A 24,756-nucleotide genomic window follows, 5' to 3' on the forward strand; every position below is an offset into this window, starting at 1 on the left:
TTACATAAGCAGAATATTTATAATTTCTTCGGTAAAGAAAACCTTTTAAAATAATAAAGTTAAGGGAAGTGAATTTTCTTAAAAATTTTAATCTTTTTATGACATTTCACAGATTTAGCAAATCATTTCGAAAATCCAGAAGTTTGAAATCAAATTAAAGTCAAATTTATGTAGCCGAAAATTTCCATCTTCGAAACTTATGCTCCTGACAACTGATATAATATTCAAAATCTATAAAAACTTTCGCTTGATACGTGTTGAATAAAAAAAGAAATTAAATACGTTGTATATTATTCATCAACTCTTCAGCAAGCAGATTACTGAAAAAACTGTGATTCGACCAGTATAAATCTGTAATAAAGTGATTTTATCAGGCAAAATCAGTTCAAGGATACTTTAAAAGTTTCGAAACAAAAAATAATAAAAATAAATCAACGGTGAGAAACTCCTACCGACTGTTACGGAAATTTCATTGAAAATTTGTGTGCTTTTGGTTTAAAAAAAACGAACACAAACACATACAGGATCTCAATAATATTTGATGTTTCCTTGAAGAGATTCCTTTTTTCTTAACCCTAAGCGTACATCTTTCGAGGAAATGCTAAAACCACCAACCAAGAAAGTGTACTATGTACGCCGTGACCGGGATTCGATCTCATGTCAGCTGGTTTAGAAGACTTGAAGGCTATCCTCTACGCCACGGGCTGCGGCTTCCATATTATTATAAAAAAAAACTTCGGGGTTTAAAGGCTTATTTAGTTCTTGATAACAAGTATTAAGCCTGTGATTAAGTTTGCAAATAGATTTTTAGAATTTAAATTTTCATTTCTGATATGAGTCAGTCGAGCTGTCAAACTTTAATTTGTAATTCTCAATTCTTAGTTTTGGAATTTTGTATTTGAATATTTTGTATCTATTCACTTTTTAACCTGTTATTTATTCAGTAGGCATTCCAGATTTTTTTATTCATGGCGTGCAAATCAGGGTATTGGGTTTATAAATTGTGGACTAGAAACCGGGTAATATCCGAGCTAATCCAGCAAAAATCTACGTTTTTCCATAAAAAGGCCAGAGAAAAGCTGAAAAAATAACACCTGAAAAATTATTTTCACTTAGGTAAGTACATCAAAGGCGTTTAAATCTTATCTCACAATTTCAAAAAACGCATTGCGAATTTATATCGCTAACACAATTTGAAAATTTGGAATTTGTGAATAATCCTGGGAAAAAAAATCGGACATTTTTCCTCGATATTCGGTCAAGACGGACCAGGCATTCCGATTTTTTTTGTGAAAATCTGGGCAACCCCGATTAAAACCAAGCAGTCTGGAATACTCATGAGGCATCTATGTATATTCAGATAGATTAAAATGGTAGTTTTCTTTTTAAATCAATAAGATTTGATTGAGTTGTTTTTTCCAAAAATTTAATGTTGCTACGCGTCAGAGTTGAATATTGTGTCAGACCATTTTTCTCGGACAGAGAAATAAAAAAAACAACCATTCTCGGTGTGAACAAAAAAAAACTAAGAGAGCATTTATTTCGATTCCATCAATAATTTATGAATTTCCCGCGAAAAACTGTAACATGTTTCAGCCAATTGAGCATTCTGGCAACACTCAGCACATCATAAAAAACGACAATTGATACAAGGGGCTAACGTGGCTTTCAGTTTCAGGTGACCAATATTGTGGAGATTCAACAAATTATAATACGATTTTAGAAATTTCAACTGATCAATTTTCATAGATGGCAAAAAGTGATTGTGAGTGCTTAAAATATAAAATTTGATTAAGGTTACGTTGTTTGATAACAAAACAGAGGCTGTCTAAAAACTACTTTTTTGAAAATGATGAACTTTGATTTTCTCGTTAGCTACAGCTCAAGTTTGTGTTCGATTGATTCAAAAATATACACTCGTTTTGGAGATAAATAATTTGATTTTTGATTTTTTTTATATGTTGTTTAAAACCACAGTTAATCTTTGGATTTACTGCTAAAAATGAATTAAATCTTGATCTCTATGCTGATGCTTCAAAAACAGTTAAAAGCAAAACATTGTTAAATAAGGCTTCAAAAAAAGCTATTTTGCCATTTAATCCTTTACGCTTGTTCCTACAGCGGATGCAATTTTAAAATTCACTTCTGGACGTAAATACGTGTGCCAGGTCACAAGACTTAATTTTCGCTTGAGGACGATTTTATAAACATTTTATTAAACAATATATATAATATAAGCGCAATGAACTAAAGAGCCGCAACTTTACATCAAAAGAATCGTATGCGGCTCGCGAGCCGCAGATTGCCGACCTATGCCTTAGCGATTGTGGATATTTTTTAGGAAAATATAAAATGTTTCAGATGAGGATTTTGATGATACTTTGGGGGTTCTTGAGGTAACTCTGAACTCAGAGAATGCCTGATAGGAATCAGAACAGTTTCCGAAGAGACTTCGAAGATATAAAATCAGAAATCTTAAAAAAACGATAAAAGATCATGCATTTCGGTAATCGGAAACTTGAAATTTAAATAAGGTATTGAATTTGCAAATAGTGGAAAAAATATAGAAGTCAAAACATATTATCGAAAATAGGATTCACGTATTGGTAATTAGAATCAATTAAATTTAAGTCTTGAGTCTCAAGCTTGAAATTTAAAACTAAGAGTCAATATGATGAAGAATATTTTCGAAATTATTTTAAATTTTAAATAAAAACAGAGTCTTGAACAAGAATAACAAAACAGGTGTCACCAGTGATAAAAATTGTAGCTCCAGAAAATTTTCTCAGGAGCCACTTTTATGAAGATTAAGCGAAGCTCAACCTCTTTCTTGAAGACAAAAAATAGAACTGAGAGTTCAAATGGTAGATGAGAGCTTGACATAAATTAGGGTTTTGAATACCAATAGAATTTTAATCAAGAATAACAAAGCAGGCGTCATTCGTGGACAAAATTGTGGCTCCAAAGAATTTTCTCAGGAGCCACATTTGTCAAGTTTAAAGTAAATCCAACCTCTTTTTTGAAAACAATATAGCGGATTAGCGCTTCTTTTTCGAATGTGCTGAATATAAATTTGTTGAAACAAACTTAAGTTTTCACATTCACCTCTCGGCCCCTAGTGATGAATTTAGATAATTTTGTATGTTGATATAATATTAAATGAAATTTGAGATCAAATTTGCCTTTAAATTTTTTTAAACTGAATTCAAATTACGGTGTTGCAAAAAAATTGATTCTGATATCTTAATATGTTAGGAAACAATGATAAAAAAAATCTTCTAGATTTCAACTGATTTCAAATGGCTGATGATGATGAATTTATGCCTATGGAATTTGATAAGAAAGCTCTTAAATAACCCTTGAGAGTGATTTGAAAATAAGACAGATTATTTGAGACAAACTAAAACTTTAAGGAAAATTTAAAATTTTGGTCATTATATTCAAAAAAAAACACACACTAACTTACTAACATTTTTATTTGTAGTGAAGAAATGTTTTAGATAAACAAGTGACAATAACAACTTATCGAACAAATTCATATTTGTTCGGAAACTTGTTTTGAAAAATCAATGTGACCATGGGACCATATTTACTATTTGCTACATGTGATTCAAATCTCAATCCTGAAGTGGATTTTTGTTTTTTATGGTAAGATTATTTATTGGTTTTCAGAATAAAAAAGATAAACATTTCGAATCTGATTTAAAAATCGAAAAACTAAAATTCAAACTACCAAGTCTGAAAAGCAAAATATAACAATCAGATTCCAGAAATGAAAATTTAAAAATATAAAAGAACGGTATCAAAACTATTCTTATTTGAAATCAGGAGTCCCTTTAGCGATTGCGGGTAATTTTAAGTGAAACGTTAAATGTTTCAGATGATGATTTTGTTGATACTCTGGGGGTTCTTCAGGAAACTGATGAGAATCAAAAAAGTTTCCGAAAGGACTTCGAAGATATAAAATAACAGGGATTCTAAAGCTACTATAAAAGAATGTAAATTTCGCCAATCGGGAATTTTGAATCTAAATTAGGTATTGAAATTGCAAAAAAATGAAAAAATTATTAGAATCCCAAAAATTCTACATAAAAGGTAAAGAGGAATAATCAATGTTTTTGTGGGATAAATCTTAAGTTTATACTCATCGAAAAAAACTCATAAACCCACTGTTCAAAGACAAACTATTCATCAAGATTCATAATAAAATACATTTCATCTATGAGAAAGTTCCGATGCGCTTTAAAAATACCAACGTCCTTCACTGTTTAACTTCTAAACGAAGAAAATTCATTGATTTACAAAAAAAAAGAATCTATTGATCAATGTTAACTCTCCAAACAATTTTGTAGACCATTAAATTAAAAAAAAAAATCCTTTCGATGAAAATTTTATATGACTTTAAAAAGCTTTTCCCAAAAAAACGAAAAGCCCTGCTCCAATTTTACTCATCCCTTTCGTCCCTGGTCCAATATCGGCAGATAGGTCCCCGGAGATAAGCTGATACCCTCGATAAAACCCAAAAATGGGGAAATCCGGACGAAAGAATAAGTTTATCTTCTATCCGTGTCATAACGTTGACGGATTCCATGATTCGTCTCGGCTTTTTGCATCAGAGATGATAGCCGGAAAAAAGCTGGTTCGGTCAACAGATGGAGTAGGAGAAGGACGGGATTCAGGGGTTGTGGTATTTTTGGTTCAGATTTTTTTTCCCGGTCTGTCGACTTTTCGTCTCTGCCATCTTCCCGATTATGGTGGTGGCTTGCGGTGAGTTTTGATCTCGATGGAGCCGAAAGCATTTTCCGGTCAAACTTGAGTGGAAAATCACTTCCATTTAGTGTCGCTTTCTACCGATCGAAAGGAAAAGCTTGGCATAGTTTTGGCCACTGCCCGAGAAACAATCTGCCTGTGTCCACGTTAATGAATCTCAGAACGGGGAGGGCTTTAGTGTGCGCCTGCAAGGCGGTTCAATTTACATAATAATGAAGTTTTAATTAAAGTGGTGATTACATAAATGGAAGATAAATTGAAGCGTTTCTAATAGAACTGGATCGAGATGCTACTCGGTGGCTTCAGGAAAATTGAATATTAACCTTACTCCAGGATGATCAGAAGAAGGTTTCCTATTATTTGATTGAAAATTGTTCGAAAGTTCAACTGTAAAAAGTTTAAAAATTAATTAAATTTGTGTTTTTTTATATTTTTCCTCGTCGTTTGACGATATTCGATCATTCTACTTTACGAAAAAAAAGCCTTCTTCAAATATTATGTATTACCAAATGTTGATTTCTTTGATGTTTTGAATTTCTTTGACGCAAAGCACAATTTCTATAAAAAAAAACCTCCAAAAATAATTTCCCAGGAGGCTCACCGTCGGGGCTGTTAACATCCAAATTGAGGGACCCACCAATATCGAGGAACTTTTCCGCCTGCCGACGGACGGACGGTCGCTTTTTTTCCGAGGGCTTCCATTTTCGCACTTTATTCTTATCTATGCAGAAAATCTAATTGTGAGATAATTAATTTGGAATGAAAGCACCTCACTCGCACCAATCGTCGTGTCGGTACTGGGATAATCGCTCTCATCCGGAATTTTTATGGATCCAAGGAATTAAGAAAAAAAAAGGAAAAGGAACAAGGAAGTTTTTCCAATTACTATGGAAGGACCGTAGGGCCGGTCCATGGACAATTAGTTTATTGGGGATCACGTGGAGGAAAAGTATCGGTTGAAAATTGTTTGAACAAAAATAATGAGGTGCTTCAGGTGCGAGGCCTTGGTCCCTTTTTCAATATCTACTCTAAATTTATCTGGATATTATTTAATAACGAACTTCTGGATAGCAAATTCCAAACTCAGGGCTCATTCTTGATGGTTTGGAGGATAGTATCAGGATTTTCGAGTGAAGTACAAAACTCACTCATTAAACACTTCACTGAACCACAAGTATCAGACTTTGGACAAATATTACACTGACCTTAAATTCTAGAGGCCTCTCACTTTGGCCTGCGATCTCTGATATGGCATAGACAAACATTGAGTGTTGATTGGGAAAAAAGTGTGTCATGAACCCACTTTGGCTCGATCCTTCTAGAATTCTACTTCGGATTCGGAAAGAATCAAATTTCAAGATCATAGCCGTTATTCTTCCGGAAACCGCGAAACACACATGCATTTATTGATACATCGAAGTAATCCTGGAAACGTACAGTTAATCGAGGCAATCCATGACTTTGACATCAAGCACATAGAGTGAAATTTTTGTGAGTTCTAAATAAGTATGTTAGTCTTCAAACAAATCAGATCGAACTAAAAGTATCTTTAAGACTCTGGAAATTATGATTTTCTTTGCAGAAAGATGTTTTAGTCTTTCCTTATCAATTTGCTGAACTTTGCTGATGAACATAAAGGGCTAATACGAAAAACACATTCAACAAGGCATATTTTTTTTAGCATTGAGTAAAAATCAACAAAATTTGCACACTTTCTCATTAATATGTATTGTTTACATGCTGTCAAACTCGAAGTAGAGTTTTTCGAGTCAACGAAAATGGAGGTGAACCAACGCGAGTCGAGGGAACAAATTCTTTCCAAACACCTGAAATTTCCTGACCTGTCGCTCCGGCAGTTGGGAAAAATGTTGAACATTTACCATTCACCTTTCTCCAGAGTGTTGAAGTGGTTGACGTTGGACCACGGCAAAGGAGCTGGAAGAAAACCGGGACCGGAGAACAAAAAGACGGAGGGAAAGGTAAAGCGGATGATTAAAGCAAATCCCAACGTCTCAAGCCGTGATTTGGCTAAAAAGATCGGCATGTCGCAGAGCTACGTTCAGAATGCAAAGAAAAGAGCTGGACTACATACATACAAGGTACAGAACTTCCCGAACCGCGATGAGCGGCAACAACCGACGACTAAAGCTCGGGCACAGAAGCTCTACAAGAAGATGCTGACAAAATATGGCTGCTGATTCCTTGGTTCCGGGGTTGGAGTTTTTCACCGGCAAGAGCAAGTTCGATGTGGATGACAAATTTAGGCAGAAGAAAATGTCGGAGTTCGCTTCCAAAATCTCATTTTACAGGCCATCTACTCTTGCGGACTGATGAGTGAGCATTTCGCGACAAAAAGTACAGTTAATGGCGAGATTTACAAATCTGAGTGCCTCGAGAAGCGCCTTTTGCCGACCTTGTAGCAGCACGACGAAGCTCCGCTATTTTGGCCAGATTTGGAATCATGCCACTATTCTAAAAGTGTTCTGGAGTGGTATGAGGAAATTCTGTCTATTTTGTTGATTGGTTTGATTCTAAACATTATAAGAAAATTGGCATGTCATTTTTGGTGCAGCAATAATTTCGTGTTCGCCCTTTAGCTTCTTCAGGCAAGTTCCCATCGCCCGTTTTCCGATTAGGTATCCTAGATAATGGATTTCGCTGGGCTGCTCACGATTCGGCGGAAGGAGGCGGCTTTGGCAACTTAACTAACATGTCTTCGCTCTAAACTTTCTTTACAAAGAAAATATAGTCCTGTGGAGTCCCGGGTCAGGACCCTATTGAGGTTCAAATTCAAACCGCCGCATAACTGACCTTGACGACAACCTAAATACAATAAAGGTCAGTTGTGCTAGCGATTGCTCACCATCGCTAACATATTTTTGGTTCCCTACTCTCTTTTAGCGTGAGAGCAGAGGCATATTCTGCCACAAGTTCTATCGCGTTTACTGTGTTCTAGACCTAATCTGAGTCCATGGGTACAATGAGGCGACTCATGATGTACCACACACATGCTCTTAAACCCTAGAATCCGCCTGAGGCATTTGACTGTGATCTCTTCCGGAGACGGCCCTTAAGCATTTCGCTGAACGCGAGGCCATACTCGCTCGAATCCGCTCCACAACAATTTTAACTTGATGACTCAAAGCCTGATCTCTCCGATAAAGACCCAAGTTCTGGTCGCGTAATGTTTGGTCTTATCTGTGGGGCTTCTCTCGAAAGATCGAACTCCATTCAGATGATCCCAGTTGATCAGTCAGGGTTTGCGTTGGATCCCCGAGCTTGTCGCCATTATCCTTGACGTGCTGTCGTTTTCGCCTTCTTGGTCGCATACTTGACGTCACGTTTGAAGCTGAGTCATTTGTCGATCCACCCAGTGAACATTTTGGTCTGTATATTTCAGTTGTTTCTGAGATATACACACTTTTGTGCAATCTGAAAAAGTTGTATAGAATATTCTATATGAGCCTGTACGTACCAAAGTGGAGGCAATATACGGACCAAATTCTGCTCACCTTGAAAATATAAAACTTTGTATTGCGTTTTCAACAATTTGATAGCAACTTTGCTTTGCATAAAATCTTCGGATTGTACAACTTACAACTTTCTATTGCCTGCCCTACAATTTGATTACAATTTCCTTTTGCAGGTAGCTTGAGGTTTGTACAACTTTTTTCGCCATGTAATACAATTTATTGTTACTGTATCCCAAAGCAATTATATTTTTCACTTATTACAATTTTACTTTGAATCGCCGTGAACATTAATACAACAGAATTTAATGTTTACTGCGAAAAAAAATTGAACCATATACAACTTTATGTGTCTCTTTTTCCCCAGTCTCGAACACACAACGTTCCGATCCCTGTCCTTCGATGCTTCCTCGGCGCCATTTCATGTTGATACAAACAAGCAAATTTGTTCATGTACAGTTGAGAGTTCCGTTAAAAAATCAGTTGATCGTATAAAATACCACTGACTGCATCATCTCGGACTTCAAATCTATTTATAGATGCCGTTTTTTGAAATACAACTTTGACTTATCTCATAGACGATTCTATAACAATCAATTATTGTATTCAGCGCTGTGCGATCTTAGCTAGCTATTTACTGTACTGTTAAACAATTTGACAATCTGCAGATTGTTTAAATTCCATTATACGATGTTCTTACAATAACTGTACGACCTTTCATGGAAATAATATGTCATCATAGATCGCAAGCATGAAAGGTTACGTAATTGTACAATGGGATATAATATTGAGCTTTACACAATTCTACTGCAACTCAAAACAACTTTAGTGATCTTTCTATACGATTAACAAAATATTACCGTATATAATGAACTATGCAAACCATAAACGATAAAATATAACTTGGTTTAGCTACAACATGATGTTTATACAACTCCAATCTAAACTGGATGCTTATACAATCTACAATGGACACTACTTCACGATTTCTGGTTAAATGGAATCGTTTATCACCGAACCCGACTTTTTTAAGCGTCGGCTGTGTTTTTGCAACCGCCGACTGTATGTGCCACTTTTTTCATTTTTATATTTTTTCCTAATTAAAACTGCCTTTATGTTTGAAACAAAATTCGTCAAGGATTTCCAATTTTTGCAATTGTTGTCATAAGATGATTACAATATTACTAAGCATAGGAATTGCATTATTAACAATTATTTACCGATTGAGTTTATCTCAATGAGCGACTTTGAATGACATGTATGATTAGATTGTTTAAATTCCACTATACGATTTTCTCTTAATTACTGTACAACCTTGCATGGAAATAATATGTCATCATAGATCGCAAGCATGAAGGATTGCTTAATTGTACAGTGGGATTAAATATTGAGCTCTACACAATTCTACTGCGATTCAAAACAACTTTATTGATCTTTCTATACGATTTACAAAATATTATCGTATATAATGAACTTCACAAACCATAAACGATAAAATTTAACTTTTTTAGCTACAACATGATGTTTATACAATTCCAATTTAAAATGGATGCATATACAATCGAAAATGAACACTGCTTTACGATTTCTGGTTATCTGGGCATATACATTAGACTGGCCCAAATTTGTATGGGATGATTTTTACAACATTTTTTTCAACGCGGCACCCCTTGGATTGGTGCTTTTAGGTGAAAAAATGACTTTCTGAAAGTTTCAGGTCATTTGGCCGAAGCACGAGCTAGCGCAAAGGACTTGAAATTTGTATGAAGATATTCGGCCAAATCTGTGAAAAATCGACATACTTTCACTCTTTTTATTCTAAAATGTGTTTCCAGTATGCTAGAAAGCTCAGAATATCAGGAATTGTTGTTCAAACAATGACAAAAAAGTTTGTAGAAGATTGTGACGCGATACGAGTTGATTGTGATGAGTTATCCGCAATTGAATGTGTGATCTTTTTCGCATTTCATCGATATATCGTAAACGGTGTATAGGTGGATTATTAGTACTAACTTGATCGCATTGTCACACAATAAGAATAACAGATAGAAAGTTTTAGTCCTCGGCAAAGTTGTAGCTATCGCAAATATCTATGCCTAAAATAGAAAGAAAGGTTTGAAAAACTATGAACTGCTGCATTGTGTGACGATGCGATTAAGTGAGTGCGATTATTAGACCAAACACCGTTCACGATATATCAAAGAAATGCGAAAAAAATATCACACATTCAATTGCGGATAACTCATCTGAGTCAACTCGTATCACGTCACAATCTTCTACAAACTTGTTTTTCATTGTTTGAACTACAATTCTGAGCTTTCTAGCATACTGGAAATATATTTTAGAACACAAAGAGTGAAAGTATGTCGATTTTCCATACATTTTGCCGAAAGTCTCCATACAAATTTTAAGTCCTTTGCGCCAGCTCGTGCTTCGGCCAAATGACCTGAAACTTTAAGAAAGTCATTTTTTTACCTAAAGGCACCAATCTAAGAGGGGCCGCGTGGAATATAAGGAATTTTTTGGGTTATGGGCCAGTCTAATATACATACTTGATCTCGCGCTTTAGTTCGATAGCGTGATCCGAGTGCTTGGGGTAAATTATTCCATGAGCCAGCTGCTAATTCAATTGATTCTTAGGCTGGTAGTCGCATGATCTTTGTAGAGGAAGGTTTTTTGCTTCTTGCCTGATGTGTCACTTCGGTTCCCCCAATAATACTATATTAAGAGGAGGTTAACCTAGTTTTCTCTTGCAGTTATACGCACTCATTACCAACTTCAGTATCAACTGGAACAGGAGATCTTAAGACGTGCGCAGGTGACGTTTTCAAAGCAACTCACGCCCACCATAGCAAACACTTCTGTGGGATATCTAACCAAAAAGGCATGATCTATTGGGAATCTACAAAGCTAGAGCCCAGCCACGATCACCCCTGGGTAGTTTCTACGCTTCCACTTTCAACAGGAAAGTTCGCAGCCTAGTAGTTGGATCTATTAAGTCTCACTCGTATGAGTTCAATGAGGTTTATGCCGTGGCCGGAGTTTGCGTTGGTTTTGGAATATGGCACAGGAGGCCCATGACCTTCCATTAGCTTGTTAAATTTGGTTGACAATTTTTCTCTCTCCATTCGTGCTCTTTCCTGATCCGTTCCAGATTCCTCATGATCTTCCCGATTTCATCGATTTTAGTACAGTATTACGGTAGAGTATTCATAGAGACTCATCTCGTTTACAATGTTCTCAGCGTACAAATTTAGAAGTTGTCTACGCCTTGATATGAACCTGAAGAAAACAAAGATGGCATGTTCTGCCGATTCCTTCGTTTCCATGCATTCCGGGCGAAAACTACAGAAACTACGTCGCGGAAGCCGTGGAATTAACCTATGCATCCATCTTGCGTAGATCAGTGCGTCCCATTGCTCTTGCTTCTTGAGCATTATTGCTACTCATAGAGCTTTGCACACTCCTCTCACAGTTCATGCTATGTAAAGCGGGCCACAGACTACACAACATTTGTACAAATGCGATGAAATTCGATGAAATGATGGTTTTTTGTTGCTGTTGCTGTTTTCGCCAGCAATCATTTGTGTTCGCGTGAAATATGTGTGTATAGTGTGTGGGCGAGCATAGATCAAACAATCGACGCGGAATCATCGAATTTGTACAGGCCAATTTGTGTAGTCTATGGCCCGCTTAACACTCTTAACCTGCCCATTTCATGACGGCTGAACCACTGCCATTTGTTTTAGACAATCGGCTGTTTCACCTGCCGAACCATTTTTCTCTTATTATGGTACGGCCATCACTTCACACAATAACTTTCTGTAGTATTGATTCTTGGTGATTTTGAAAGTCTGTTACGACGCGACGGTTCTATAAATGTTGTCTGTCTGCGCACACATAAGAGCGACAGTTGAAGGTCTCGGTTCCATGGCGAGCTCTGCGTAGCGACACACAGCGTAACGACTGCACTGCTTGAGAAAAAAGCCTCAAAGTTTAGATTCCATCTCGCAGAGCGGCTGCACCATAAACATTTAAATTTGGCTGGAACATCCCCCCGAGTCGTTGCCAAGTAAAATGTTTGACCTGAGATTTGCCCGAAGTCAGCCATGACATAGGTTTCATCGTCCCTCAGAAGACACCTGTCGAACTTGGTCAGCACCTGGTTGAATAGCTTCTGAGCACGGATTTTGACCACGCTATTCTGTTTTATGGTTCGATTTGGCTGCTAGCTCGTTACGACGTAATTACTTCCCAGTGTCGAATTCTCCTCACGGTACTATGGCCAGCACCGAATTTTCTGGCTAAATCACGGTCCGAAACATTGTAATTCTCCTTAATCGTCTTGAAGATCTTACTACGCCGTTTCCGGTGAACAGTTCTACTCCGACGATTTGCTTGAGGCTTCCGAATCGTCGTCAATGTTTCCTTATACCATTTGATAAGGCATACGATATTTATCGGCATTTTCAGCTGTTTAGCTAGCCTGAATGCAGACCACTATGGATTTTCCAAATAACAGTGCACAATTTTTTCTCTTCTTTTGGCTTCCATGTTGATTGTTTACGAAGTACAGTCGATTTGCGGAATGACAAAAATACATACGTGATGCTGACATAAATTCTGACACGTGGGCACCAAGAACTTCAAAACCGTCCACCAGGAGCGCCACAATTTGAGCAAAAGTTTGTTCCAATTCTAAATGAAGCAAGTTTTTTTAAAGATGTTTTCCAAAGTTATCCTTCAGAAGGTCATATACACCAAACTACACTAAGTTCTTTTAAATTAAGAACTTGGGTATACAATGACTTTCCCAGATTTTTACCCCTTAATATTAAAGACACTGTTAAAGCATGTTTATATGAGGGCAAAAAAAGGATTTGATGAAAGTTTCATGCAAAAATATTTAAAAATCATTTTTGTTTTAAATACCTACCTAAAAGGTTTTTTTAAATCGATATTTCTACTGAATTTTTGAATTCCTCTAACATGTCTTTGATCACAACAGAAACTCGCTTCAGCATTCGCTCTGTTCGACCATCACAAACACTCACACGACAACTTTATACTACCTGTTATTGTTTCAGTTGATCAACTCTTCCTCTCGCTCTGTCTACCCAGACACACACTCACCCTCTTGCTCTCTCTCTCTATGTGTGTATGTTTTGTGTCTTTCTTTGTATTCCCTCGTTCTAGCAACAAATGCAAATGCCACCACATCCAACCGCCATTCATCCAGCATCGATGCACGTCTCGGCCGGCTTGCCAGCAAACCACTTTTTGCCTAGTCCGGCCCTGGCGAGCCCCGTTGGCAGCAGCACCGGCGGGGGCAGTCAGCCTCCGAATCCGCCGCTCGCCGCCAACGCTCCCTGCTCGACGCTGTTCGTTGCTAACCTCGGCCAGTTTGTATCCGAGCACGAGCTCAAAGAAATATTCTCTAGGTGAGTTTTGCGGGCAAGAATCTTTTTTCACACAATTCTCTACCTCTTTTGATCGAAAACCCCCCCTCCAAGTTAAGAATTTTTTTTTAAAAAACATGCCGCGGATGTTGCATGCTTCTCAGTGTTCGATCCTTTTGATGAGACAACTTTGTTTTTCAAAATTATGTTTCAAAGATCCCTCGATTTCCCCGTACCCATTACATACATATTTGAGAAATTTTATTTTGTTCTGTTGCTCAGCATGCAAAATTAAAAAAAAAAAAAGTTCAAGTCTATGGAATTTAAAGGTTCCATCCAGATTTAAATCAAACTTTCAACAAAAAAAAACAAATAAGTTCTACGTTTTTCAACCTTTAATAAATGACAAACTTCAGTGAAATATACGTCCTTTTATCGAAGCTAGGAATGCATGAACAGAGACTAGGTATCCATGCAAGTCAAATCATATAACATTCTTTTCCATACTCAGTGTTAAATAATCATCTTCACAGACTTAGTTCTCATTCACCATTTTGTGATATGTTTTCGTTACTAGTTACTAGTGTTTAATAATCTGCACTTGTTCTTACGAATGTTTTTTACAATTATCTTTTATCTCACTGTTCACACCTATTATTATAAAAAAAAATCCTGCAACTACCGAAACCCATCAACTTCCACCATATTAACCACCACAATATCAAATGAATGAATACCAACAAAAGTCTACCAGGCTTCAATCGCCTCCGTTTGCACAGTAAGGGCACAGCAGCTGTTGTTACTTCTATTGTTTCTCCTGCTACCACCATTATCACCAGCACCAAAAACATCACCACCAACAACAATGGCCACCACATCATGAATGGCACCGAGTATAATCCCGCAAACTATGCCGCCATCGCCAATGGAATAAACAATAACCATATCAACAACACAGGCACCGCTAATGGTTACGTTCCGGTGGCGTTCGTTGAGTTTAAGGACGTGAACAGTGCTGCCAGCGCCATGACAGCTCTGCAGGGCAAATATCTGCTCTCGTCGGACCGTGGTGCCATGCGGATCGAGTTTGCCAAATCCAAAATGGCGGCGGCCTTCTAGGCCTTCCCCGAAGGCAAGAGATAACGGCACCCGTGCACTTTTCTACCAGCACCAAACCACCACCACCATTTGCACCTCTGCACTACTACTACTACTAAGTAATTGCAAACTACCACCACCACCACCAACTAATTTTCCTACACAGTGCGGAGAGCAAAAACTTTGACTAGTGTGAGTTTTCTCAGTTGTGAATATATTTGGCTAGTATCTATTTTTGTTGTTATATTTAAGTTAAAAAAAGGTAGAGTTATTTGCATGTATTTTGATGTTTTGAAGGTTAAGTTTTTCAAGAGTTTCTACGCATATTTTTGAGTAGACTTCCGAAACAAGACGGATGTTACGATGGCACCCCTCTTATGGTCTCACTGACCACGATGTTTTCCAAACTCGAGGACGTTATCTGTCATTGAAACGAACTGGTTGCAAAATTATCCGACAAACGAAATCGAGTGTAGTGTCAGTGTAGACCGCGCCCATACTCCATGCGCTGGAAACCGGATCTGGTCTTTTCTAGCCTTCTTGATGACCCAGTCAGCCAACTTTTAAATATGTCTTCTTACGCTTTTACTGTCCAAGTAGCATTGTCTCGGAATTTGACAGATGTTTTTAAGCCGATACCTATTTTTTTCTTTTGTTTTATTGTGTCCTATTTTGCATTTCCTCAGCTCCCAACCGCTTGCTTTGATTTTCTTGTCTTCAATTATCTCATCCTTAGCTCTGATTTTCTGGTTCTTCGGTTGTGACGAAAAGTTTATGCGATACAGTTTTTGGGCCAATAATAGGTAATCAAGCCGAGAGGCAGGTCGTCAGGTTAAAGGTCAGGTCTTTGTATCTAAAAGGAGAGGATCATTCATTAAGCTTGGAGAAATTTGGCAAAACAGTTGCCTTGAAATTAAGTTTGTCAAATTGATATCAGAGTTTAAAAAGGTTATTTAAATAAAAAAAAAGTTTTGAAGGTGTTTTTAAAGAATAATGTAACCCTTTTGTTTGAATTTTGATTTTTTTAGAGGTGAACCATCCTGTGGCTAAAAATCTCTCTAATAAACATAAAAAAGTCTTCAGGCTCAAGGACAGAAGTGTTCAGGTCGAACGTCAGATTATTGGGGCGAAGGTCAGGTCATCAGGATGAACGAAAGGTCATCAGGCTGAAAACAGATCATCTGATTGATGTTCAGGAAAAAATCGAAGGCCAGATCGTCAGGCCAAATGTCAGGTGAAGAGGCTGAATTTCGATCATCAGGCTGAGACTAGATCATAAAGCCAAAGGTCAGGATATCAGTTCGAATGACAGGTAGTATGTCTGAGCTCAGAAAATCAGTTTAAAAATATCATCATCAGGTTGGGCCATAAGGACGAAAATCAGGTTTAAGGCCGAAGATCAGATCATCTGGCCGAAAGTCAGGCCATCTGACGTCTGATAAGCCAAATTTCTGGTGAAGATGAGGATAAGCCGAAGGTAGACCAAGCCAGTTATTTCAAAGGTCAGAATTTTAGGACAAAGGTCAGATTGCCAGGTCAGCAGATTAGGCCAAAAAAGGAAAAGGTTACCAGTCCGTAGGTCGTATGGACGTTCGTTTTAAGGCTTTAAATCATGAAACCGTAGATTTTCAGGTTTAAGATTACTTAGGACCTAGGTTGTCAAGCCCTAGTTGATCAAGTCGTAGTCGTCCAACCGAAAGGCTGTAAAATCTGGACAGATCAGAAGATCAGTCGTCTGTCGGTCGTCATCTCAGAGATCAACGATCGTCAAGCCAAAGATATTCATATCACCAGGTCGTAGGTCGTCAGGCAGGTCCATAAAGCCGTAGGTCGGCAGGCAGGTCCATAAAGCCGTAGGTCTTTCAGGTTGTAGATTCTTCATGTTGTGGATCATCAAGCTGTAAGTCGTCAGGTCGTAGGTCATCAGGCCGTAGGTCGTCTGACAGGTCCATAAGGCCGTAGGTCCTTCTGGTTGTAGATTCTTCATGTTGTGCATCTTTCAGGCTGAACGCCATTAGGCTGTAAGTCGTCAGGCTGAATGCCATTAGGCTGTAAGTCGTCAGGCTGAACGCCATTAGGCCGTAAGTCGTCAGGCCGTAGGTCGTCAGGCCGTAGGTTGTCAGGCCGTAAGTCGTCAGGCCGTAGGTCGTCAGGCCGTAGGTCGTCAGGCCGTAGGTCGTCAGGCCGTAGGTCGTCAGGCCGTAGGTCGTCAGGCCGTAGGTCGTCAGGCCGTAGGTCGTCAGGCCGTAGGTCGTCAGGCCGTAGGTCGTCAGGCCGTAGGTCGTCAGGCCGTAGGTCGTCAGGCCGTAGGTCGTCAGGCCGTAGGTCGTCAGGCCGTAGGTCGTCAGGCCGTAGGTCGTCAGGCCGTAGGTCGTCAGGCCGTAGGTCGTCAGGCCGTAGGTCGTCAGGCCGTAGGTCGTCAGGCCGTAGGTCGTCAGGCCGTAGGTCGTCAGGCCGTAGGTCGTCAGGCCGTAGGTCGTCAGGCCGTAGGTCGTCAGGCCGTAGGTCGTCAGGCCGTAGGTCGTCAGGCCGTAGGTCGTCAGGCCGTAGGTCGTCAGGCCGTAGGTCGTCAGGCCGTAGGTCGTCAGGCCGTAGGTCGTCAGGCCGTAGGTCGTCAGGCCGTAGGTCGTCAGGCCGTAGGTCGTCAGGCCGTAGGTCGTCAGGCCGTAGGTCGTCAGGCCGTAGGTCGTCAGGCCGTAGGTCGTCAGGCCGTAGGTCGTCAGGCCGTAGGTCGTCAGGCCGTAGGTCGTCAGGCCGTAGGTCGTCAGGCCGTAGGTCGTCAGGCCGTAGGTCGTCAGGCCGTAGGTCGTCAGGCCGTAGGTCGTCAGGCCTTCGTCAAGTCGTCGATCTTTAGGCCGGTGATCGTCAGGCTGATGATTGTCAAGCCATAGATCGTCAAGACACAGATCTTCAAGCCATAGATCGTCAATCCATATTTCGTCAGGCCGTAGGTCGTCAGGATTTAGGTCGTCAGGCCATAGATTGTCGGGCCGCAAGTCGTCAGGCTGTAGGTCATCAGGCCGTTGGTTATCTAGCTATAGGTTGTCTGGCCGTAGGTTGTCGAGCCGTAGTTCTTCAGGCCGTGGATCGTCGGCCATAGGTCGTCAGGCTATAGGTCGTCAGGCCGTATGTCGTCAGGCCGTACGTCATCAGGCAATACGTCATCAGGCCGTACGTCATCAGGCCGTACGTCATCAGGCCGTACGTCATCAGGCCGTAGGTTTTCAGCCGTAGGTCTTCAGGCCATCAATCGTCAAGTCGTCAAACTGTAGGCCGGTGATCGCCAGGCTAACAACGATCATCAAGCCATAGATCGTCAAGCCATAGATCGTCAAACCATAGATCGTCAAGCCATAAATCGTCATGTCACCGATCGTCATGCCGTAGGTCGTCAAGTTATAGTTCGTTGGGCCGTAGGTGGTCGGGCCGTAGGTTGTCAGACCGTACGTCATTAGGCCGTACGCCATCAGGCCGTACGTCATCAGGCCGTACGTCATCAGGCCGTACGTCATCAGGCCGCACGTCATCAGGCCGTACGTCATCAGGCCGTACTTTCCGTAGATTTTCAGGCCGTAGATCGTCAAGTTGTAGATTATCTGGCCGTAAATCGTCATGCCATAATCACAAGACCGTCGATCACCACGGCTGTATATCTTAAGGTCTTCCAGCCATGATGATGATGTATCACAAAGCTGTAGATTATCAGATCAAAGGCCGTCAGTCTTTATATCGTAAAGCCACAGATCTTCAGTTCGTTTATCGTCAGTCCGTTAATTGCAAAGCCACAGATCATCAGAGCGTAAGAAAAGAAATTTCGTAGATCTTCAAGCCTTTGCGTTGGTCTGTCATGCCGTTGGTTCTTCAGGCAGTGAACCGTAAAGACGAGGATCGTAGGGCCTCCAATTCTTAGTCCGAAGAACATTTGATCGTTAGATCGTCTAAAATGAAGGTATCCGAGTCTGACGATATCCAGTTGTCGCAAATTTTAATTATTTCAAAATGTAAGGAAATGATGACAAATTTAAGCAAATTTTTATGTTTTCTGCATGTTAATTTATGGTCACATATCTAGAACAATAATTTAAAATTGAACATATTATTTATTTATAAAATTGAACATAACATTTGTTAAATGAACCTGCGTCTACTGACTTCTAAAATGAAGCACTTTGTCCGTTTCTTTTGACAGGGGAGCGGGTTTGGAACCAAGAATGGAACACCATTTGGGGAAGAAGAGTGAACGAACCGATCTCAACACCTATCTAATGGCAACAACTTGACCCCATCAGCAACATCAGCAAACCCATCAACAACACCATCATCATCATCAGCATCATCATCATCAACAACAGCAGCAACAGCATATGCAAACATCACCGACCTACAGCAACGGAACAGCAACGACCCCAACGGCAACTGTCGGAACCAATGGCGGCGGATTCGGATACGGGAACTGTGCCCAGCAGCGATACCAAAGTGGCGGTATCAGTCCGGCTGGCGGTGCCAGTTTCGGCACCTTTGGCAACACCGGCTGCAACAATAACAACCACAACAACAACGGACTCTACGCAATTGCGGTTCCGCAACCTCGTGCATGAACTGCGTGATCTATACTTAGGATTTTCAAGTTTTGTTTTTCGAGTATATTTTTGACGGTTATCATACGAAGCCACACACATAAACACGCCTACACGTCTGTTAAATGTGTTGGTAGGTTAAGAGGATACACACAGCTAATTTTCCACGGGTTGGGAAACTACATTTGTCTTTCTATCTCTCTCTATTGTAGCGAAATCGCGTTGAGTTTTTAAAATGATTGTAAGATAGCGTGATTGTAGGAGAGCGACCCATGAAACCTTTCTCAAAATAAACCAAAATGTGCCCTAAACCAATTTTTGAACGAAGACGTGTGAAGCAACTAATATAAACATACTTTGTTGATATCTTTTTAGTACCACTTTTTCTGTTATCTGTTGTTATCGAGAGCTAAAATTATGGACACGAGGGAATAACAAAGAAGAAAAAAACACACGGGAAGACAAACAAAAACTGTTAATAAATGTGATTAGGGTTTCAAAACAACAAATATGCGACAGCTTTGTTCTGGGTATGAAACAATGAAATCTGAAACAGTAGATTGTAGAAAACATTTAAAAAAACTGAAAACGAACACAAGCAAACAAGCAATACTATTGTAAATGAAAATATCCATGCATATCAAAGATTTATAAATCTACCCCTCGAAGAGAACTTTTATGAAAAGAATGATAGTTTGTAAAACAAAGTGTAGGTATTACAAGAAAAATGATAAACTACCGATACAGTTCGAAGAACCATCCCGTATCCAAGGCTGCATTGTGAGAAGGAGAAACAAGAAAAAAAAACAACAAAAGATCGCGACATTTTCCGACAGTTTGCAGTTTTTTGCGTAGGCGGTTCTGTGCGTTGCGTCTGTTTACGAGTATTTTATAATCAGTTTGTCCCATCGTATTTCAAATATGTATATGCGGCATTATCAGAAGCTAGAAGCAGTGTAAATTTTAAGCTAACCTTACGCGCATTCCCTGTAACGATCCCGTACTCCCCCTACACACACTTAGAAAGCATAAGGCATAAATTAGAGAGAATTAATCATACACAAACACACTACCAAAACTAAACAATTGTAACCAACCAAACGTAAAAGTTAATGCTGATTACGCCAACAACGTATAGAAATAGTCCCCCGATCCCTGTTGACGGATTTTCTCCACGATTCACTTATGTGTGTATCTGGAACCCCTTAAGGTAAACCCCAGGGCTAGAGGCACCAAACAAGCTTCACTCTCCGGAGAAGGATTTGGCAAACCAGTTACCGTCAATTATATTGTAGAATTAAAAAAAATCAGATGCAAACACAAAGCAGGACACCAAAGAACAAGAAACAGCAACAGCCAAGTTCCTATGGAAGGCGCGAGTAAGGAGCGAGAAACTTCAACGACAATGCAAAAATGACAACAACCTGCGGAGAAGCTTGCGCACAGCAGAACGATACCAAAGCAGAAGCAGAGCGAAGACGACGATAATGCTGAATTGTTTGTTGTTGAATGGGAGGAACCTAACTAGGAAAATATGAATATAGAATGTTAAAGTTGGATGTAGTACGTATGTAGGTAGAGAGCAAAGGCTTAGGCAAGTGGAACATCTCGTGACTCTAGACTTGAGGTTCCTTGAGGCTTCGGAAATCAATAGAAGTATACTTTGATAGAAACATGTTACGATGAATGAGAGCCTTGGGATTTTTAAAAATTATGTTGGCTTTCAGAAACTGGTACTTCAATCAAAAAAATCTTGAACAATGAGTTCAATCCATCGAATCTCAAATAGACATTTCATCCCAAGGTGATCACGAGTAAAACAAAAAAAGAATCCATACATAACCCTCCCATTATACCCCCACCCTCCTCTTTCCTTTTCACACATACACATACATTGTAGGAAAAGAAAAATACAAGTATCTAGGCAATAAGTAGTAAAACTGTTTTCGGTGTTTGATTTAGTGAGTGAATTTACTTGTAAGTATTCTCTATCAATCATGATATGCTAACGATGAAACAAAATATCACCGAATCGCTAAGCTAGTTGTTGGATCGCTTTATCGGTGAGTGTTTTGTTGAGTTCTCAGAGCTCGAAAGGCGCGCCGATAAAACAGGAGCCAATGAACGTAAGAAGAAAAGATAGGAACAGAACGGTCAAGATTCAGGAGCATTCCTGAAAAGAAGAGAGATTAGCATTCGAGGAGGTGGCTTGGAAGAGAACGCAAGCGAAAGAGATAAGAATAATCATTCCGTCCAATACAGTGTGTAGTTAAATCGGATGAGTGCGGAGCTGTTTTCAAGACGACAATCCGCGGCTCGATCCGACCCCTTGGAAGCGGCTCGATTGAGAGCTCTAGCCCTGAGTGGCTGCTCTCGATTCGGTTTCTTCCAAGTGGGAGCAAATTGAATACATATCAGCTTTTGGGTTGGCATAGAAAACAACTTTTAAGCATCAGCAAATGACACAACACTTAGTTAAGATCAATATGTAGTGGTTAAGTGACTTTAAATATTTTAAGTAGCATTGAGCTACTACTACAATTACTACTACCTATATACTACCGGACTACTTTGATGACTAATTGCAACAAAAAATAATAATAATAAAAAAAACTGCTTACAAAAGCTACTGTTAATGCCCATCAAATTCGCATCAAAGTTTTACTTAGTTTCGTTTAACCCTAGTGGGAAAAACGTTCTGGAATTTACGGTAGAAAGTCTAGCTTGAATGAATGTAATTGTAATGAAATATGTGATAAAAGTTGTAGCAAAAAAAAGTAACATGTTATGCAGCGTAACAGCAGCAAAATATACAAAAAAATCAAATTTGAGACCATCCCTACTGTGGACTGTCTCAGATGTGAAACAAAAAAATGTTATCTACAAAACAAAAATCAGCAGTGAATAAAAAAAATCGATTTTATCATCATATTCAACCAGAAGCAAAAAAAAATGTATTTTTTCACTTGTTTATATGTACACACAGCCAAGTGAGTGTAGATGTAACTTTAGTAGCCGAGAAAAATAAAGGAAGATGATGAAGAAATCGTTTCATACGAAAAACAATGAGCGGACAAACAAACAACAACACACATACAGACAGAGAAACACTCAACATCGTATAAGGATTAACTTAAGTAACTACCACCACTACAGGCGAACTTTTTCGAGCGATCTTTTTTCTATCGTAGTTTTTAGTGTGACTGTCGGATTATTAATCAAACTGTCAAATGCCTTCTAGCTTTATTTTACAACTTGTTGACTGTTTGAAAAGTACTAAGCAAACCATTGAATGATCTAAACCTTCTTCAAACTGTTTGGTTATTTATCAGAAAATTATAGAAAATAAATTAGGAAAAAAGTAACACACGATCCTATCCGGTTTTTAGGTTTCGATTTTTCAATTCTATATGATGGATGAGCAGTAGCTGGATAGAAAGCTAAAAAACTGAACAAAACTACAAGCAAACGAAATTCATTCTCAAGATACTATTGCAAACAAACAAAAAAAGAAAACAAAAAATCCTAGACTAATTATATGATAAATTAAAGAATATTTAATGGGAAAAAAGTGTTACGATAAATCAACAATTCAAACATATCAATTTCGTGCCCGATCATATTGAAGAGAAAACTTATTGATGACATGTACGCATATATTAAAAAAAAACAGTAGCTGACGAGAATATAAAATATATTACCTATACATTTACCTACCAACTATGGAGAAAAACAATATCAACAAAGAAAAAGTAAAAAGAAGGAAAATAATAAACCCGCTGAAATGTGAACATGTGAAGCATTATATTGATGTATCTGTTCAGATAATAAAAACACATGTTATGCTAAGGTTTAAAAGCATTAAAACAAACACTGGAAAAAAACTAACGTACTATATTATCCAAATTAATGATTTTTTATTTTCAACCCACGTTTGTATCAAAGTTGGAAGACAGCATACGGCCAGTTAAAAAAAAAGTAATCAAACATTGGAAGGTACCAAAGGATTGAAAAAGAAAAAATCCAACCATATCAGATTATTCGTGATTTTGACAATCAAATGAACCATCAATTAAAACGAAAAATGAAAAATTCCATGTAAATTTCGGTGCAGTGCTGCCAATGTTACAAATTCTCTTTATCGATGATGGCTTTTCGGACCGTGTCTTCCAATTTTTTCGACAAGTGGGTTCTCCGATAGACTTTTTTCTTTTCTTCTCTTTCTACCCTCGAATTCGATGATGATGAATAAAATTAACCAAAGATTCGTATTTTATTATTTAAATTATTTATTTATTGTCTTAAAACAAAACCAATGCTTATTTATAATTATTCTTTACTCTGACATAAACAAAATCTTTAAGCAAATAGAACATGAGAATTTTTTCTAGTAATACTACTACATTACAATTAATAAGAATAACAGTGAATATATTTAGCTATAGCGTATGTAGTACAATGTAATGTAATATCTAGAAGGAAAAAAACCCTAGCAGGATGTTAATTAATACCAATTCAACTAGAACGAAAGACTCTTTGGAAAAGGATTTTCGATTACCATAAGAAATTGGAAAAAAGGAAAAAGAAGCAAATAAGGCGTGATTGTTGTGCAAAAGAAAAACAAACAACAGTGATTCACGGAGAGTTTACACGCGATTGAAAAAAGTGCTAATAAACCATCTACTTGCCAGCTCCTTGATCAGAAATACACATGGATTAAGGCGAAAAAAACATAAACGATTGATAAGCCCATTCCTTTTGACTCGTTGAAAATGAAGTCAAGCAAAGCAAAAAAAAAAGTACTAACAAGAATAACATGCTAAGTTACAGCAATTACAAGCAATTAAACTTTATGCTATCTCACTTGTTTTGTTTATACACGTAACAGATTCGATATAACTAACAAGAAAACATAAGCAAAGTCATGAAACATCGCAAACGAGAACTTTAAAAACAAAAACATACCCAAACTATGATATCTGTTATACATTTATAGTGTGGAGGTTGAGGAAAAAAAACAACAAAAGTAAAATGACAATTCTACCAAAAACGCCTTCAGCGACATCTACAAACTCGTAGCTGAGACTTTTACCTAGTCAAATATTTTTTTATATACTAAAACAACAAACAATAAGGAGCCCCCGAAGTCTGGCGATCCTAATCGCTCAAAATCGGACTTTCTATCTCAAAGCGTAATTCTGAGCACCCCAATTATCTGGAACAACAATATTTCTGCACTCAACACCCAACACACAGTTTCTGAACGCAATCGAACGATTTCAGATCTTTTGATATTTGATTTCTCTTCCACTGGGTATCTCGCATATGGGCATCACTTCTCTCTTTCTCGTCCGAGTGCTCAAAAATGCAAACCGCACCGCTGCTGGCAACACTTCTTCGTTCCCAAACAGCAACGATCCTCCTGAACACGCGCTTCAACTA

General features: G+C 38.6%; 2 protein-coding genes across 2 annotated transcripts in view; one reads left to right on the forward strand and one right to left on the reverse strand.

The window, feature by feature from the left end:
• The window catches only part of LOC129755080 (protein couch potato), a 692,881-nt gene extending 668,541 nt beyond the window's left edge, over positions 1–24,340 (forward strand). The window contains exons 8-10 of the mRNA XM_055751418.1: positions 13,437–13,681; positions 14,386–14,929; positions 18,927–24,340. Coding sequence (XP_055607393.1) covers positions 13,437–13,681; positions 14,386–14,758 — 618 coding nt within the window. The 3' untranslated portion in view covers positions 14,759–14,929; positions 18,927–24,340. The remainder of the gene's footprint in view (positions 1–13,436; positions 13,682–14,385; positions 14,930–18,926) is intronic.
• On the reverse strand, positions 17,962–18,351 carry LOC129753063 (uncharacterized). Its single transcript, XM_055748860.1, has one exon. It carries the CDS (start codon positions 18,349–18,351, stop codon positions 17,962–17,964), a length of 390 nt encoding a protein of 129 aa, XP_055604835.1.
• Positions 24,341–24,756: the final 416 nt, after the last annotated feature.

Source organism: Uranotaenia lowii, chromosome 3 (genome assembly GCF_029784155.1).
Source record: "Uranotaenia lowii strain MFRU-FL chromosome 3, ASM2978415v1, whole genome shotgun sequence".
NCBI classification, from domain to species: domain Eukaryota; kingdom Metazoa; phylum Arthropoda; class Insecta; order Diptera; family Culicidae; genus Uranotaenia; species Uranotaenia lowii.

Coding starts and splice junctions, on each gene's coding strand:
- LOC129753063 (XM_055748860.1), bottom strand. CDS start 18,351: ATGACGATTTACGGCCAGATAATCTACAACTTGACGATCTACGGCCTG.